The 2,027-nt window shown below is 48.6% G+C and overlaps 1 protein-coding gene across 1 annotated transcript; it reads right to left on the bottom strand.

The window, feature by feature from the left end:
* Nucleotides 1-665: 665 nt before the first annotated feature.
* On the bottom strand, nt 666-1,754 carry LOC6588600 (acyl-CoA Delta(11) desaturase). The gene has a single exon (XM_002013912.1). The coding sequence runs from the start codon at nt 1,752-1,754 to the stop codon at nt 666-668; it is 1,089 nt and encodes a 362-aa protein (XP_002013948.1).
* Nucleotides 1,755-2,027: the final 273 nt, after the last annotated feature.

A 2,027-nucleotide genomic window follows, 5' to 3' on the forward strand; every position in this document is an offset into this window, starting at 1 on the left:
GGTTTGTGGTGAAAGTGGATGTCGTTATAGCCATGCCAGTCTGGACTTTAGGAGCAAGAGCTACCAAATTTTCTACCCAGACTTCTATGATCCTACACTTTATGTGTAATTGCGACCCGCCCCTTTCTGCCCACATATGCACAGACATCTAAGAATGCCATAGCTACCAGATTGATGACTCTGGATCGGATCTGATTAATATTATAGTCAGATGGAACAAATCTCTCTCTTCCACACACTCTTCCTCGTGCAGTGTAATCCCTCTGGCGGAGTGGAACCATACTGAATGAATATATTGTATAAATGTAGAGTCGAGGTCATAAAACATAAAGTTTGAGTGGGAAAACATTGTTTGTTTCTAAAGATAGCCAAGGCTTCTGGACTATCCAAGATCTAACATTATGTATAAATAAAATATGGATATAAGAACATGGGAATCCGGAAAGACGGATAACTAAATGTGGTATAGAAATGCTCTAGGAGTATTGTATAATTATATCTTATTTTAATCGCTGGTTCTATATGGAATGGATATTGTATTGGCTTACACATGTCCGTGTCCCTTGCCTCACGGCTAATCTTTTTTACTTAGACTACGATTTTTGGCATTACAAATAAAAATATGTGGTAAATTTTATAACATAATATCGTAAATATAGTTGGGTTTACTTAATTTTCTTCTTGTGAGTAATGGTCGTGCTATCAATATCCTGCTGCGGATGATCCTTGTCGCCCCAGCCCCAGATAGGATGGGTGCCATCGCCAGTTCGTAGCACGCGCTTCTGCACCATGTCCAAGGAGACGCTCTTTAAATCGTACGCCCAGCCCAGACGGGCAAACGTCTTGATGAAGTTGGTGGTGAGGTCTTGTGAAAAGTGTCCCATCTCGGCGCTCTTGTAGTCCCAGGGGAAGACGTGGTGATAGTTGTGGTAGCCCTCGCCCATTCGCAACCAGATAAGAAAGCTCTGGTTGGTGGGGCTGATGGACTGGTCGTAGGGGCGTTTGCCGTACAAGTGGGCAGAGCTATTGAGCAGCCAGACGCCGTTGAGTACCAGGCACCAGCGCAGAAGCGCCGGCACATGCCAAGCCACGCTGAGGGACTCGCCCCAGAAGTACACCGGCACCAGCGTGGGGAGGAGGAAGCAGCAGATGGGCATCAGGATCAGGTAGTGCTTCTTCTGAAACATCACCAGGGGGTCTCGCCGCAGATCGGACAGATCGATCAACTTACCCTTCGCCGTCACGTTGGGGTGCTTTTTGCAGCACAGCCAGCCGATGTGGGAGAAGAACCAGCCCCGCCTCGAGTTGTACGGATCGGCATCCGTCTCCGAGTATTTGTGGTGCAGGCGATGGTCGCGCGACCAGTTATACACGGCGTCCTGGAAGGCCAACGTATTGAAGAAGAGCAAAATCAGACGCAGCGGCAGGTTGGCCTTATAGGTGCGATGCGCCCACAGCCGATGTGCACCCCCCGAGATGCCCACGGCGGAGAAAAGGAACAAAATCACGCTGAACACGAACGTCTGCCACTTTATGGCGGTGAGCAGAAGCCAGATCCCGTACAGAGAGGCCGTGTGCACATAGATAAACAGCACTATATTCATCCACACGAGCTCCAGCTTCCGTCCGTCCGTCGTCTTCAGAGTGCTCAAATCCTTGGCGGTACCTTCTGGCTCCGCATCCATTTCGTAGAGTACGCCCGTGGTGTCGGAAACCTTAGGCCCAAATTCGACCACTTCGCTGTTTGGCGGCATGTTCAGACTGTGCGGTAGGCCTGTTTCACCCGACGTTTCAAAATTGATTTGGGGGCCTTTGCCACACTACCTTCTTATACTCATTCTATTAAAATATGCGCAATTACATTTGCATTTCGATTAAATCGATCTAATACAAATTTGGGCGAGTCTTGAAACAATTCCACTAGTATGCTAGGAGACCAAAAAACCAGTCGCAGCTAGGGCCGCAACTCTACATTTATACCCGATACTCAGTCGGTTGGGCTCTCCTCCGCCAGAGTGCCCACACTG

The sequence above is a fragment of the Drosophila persimilis genome, unplaced genomic scaffold, assembly GCF_003286085.1.
Source record: "Drosophila persimilis strain 14011-0111.01,24,50 unplaced genomic scaffold, DperRS2 tig00000000-arrow-pilon, whole genome shotgun sequence".
Classification (NCBI taxonomy): Eukaryota; Metazoa; Arthropoda; class Insecta; order Diptera; family Drosophilidae; genus Drosophila; species Drosophila persimilis.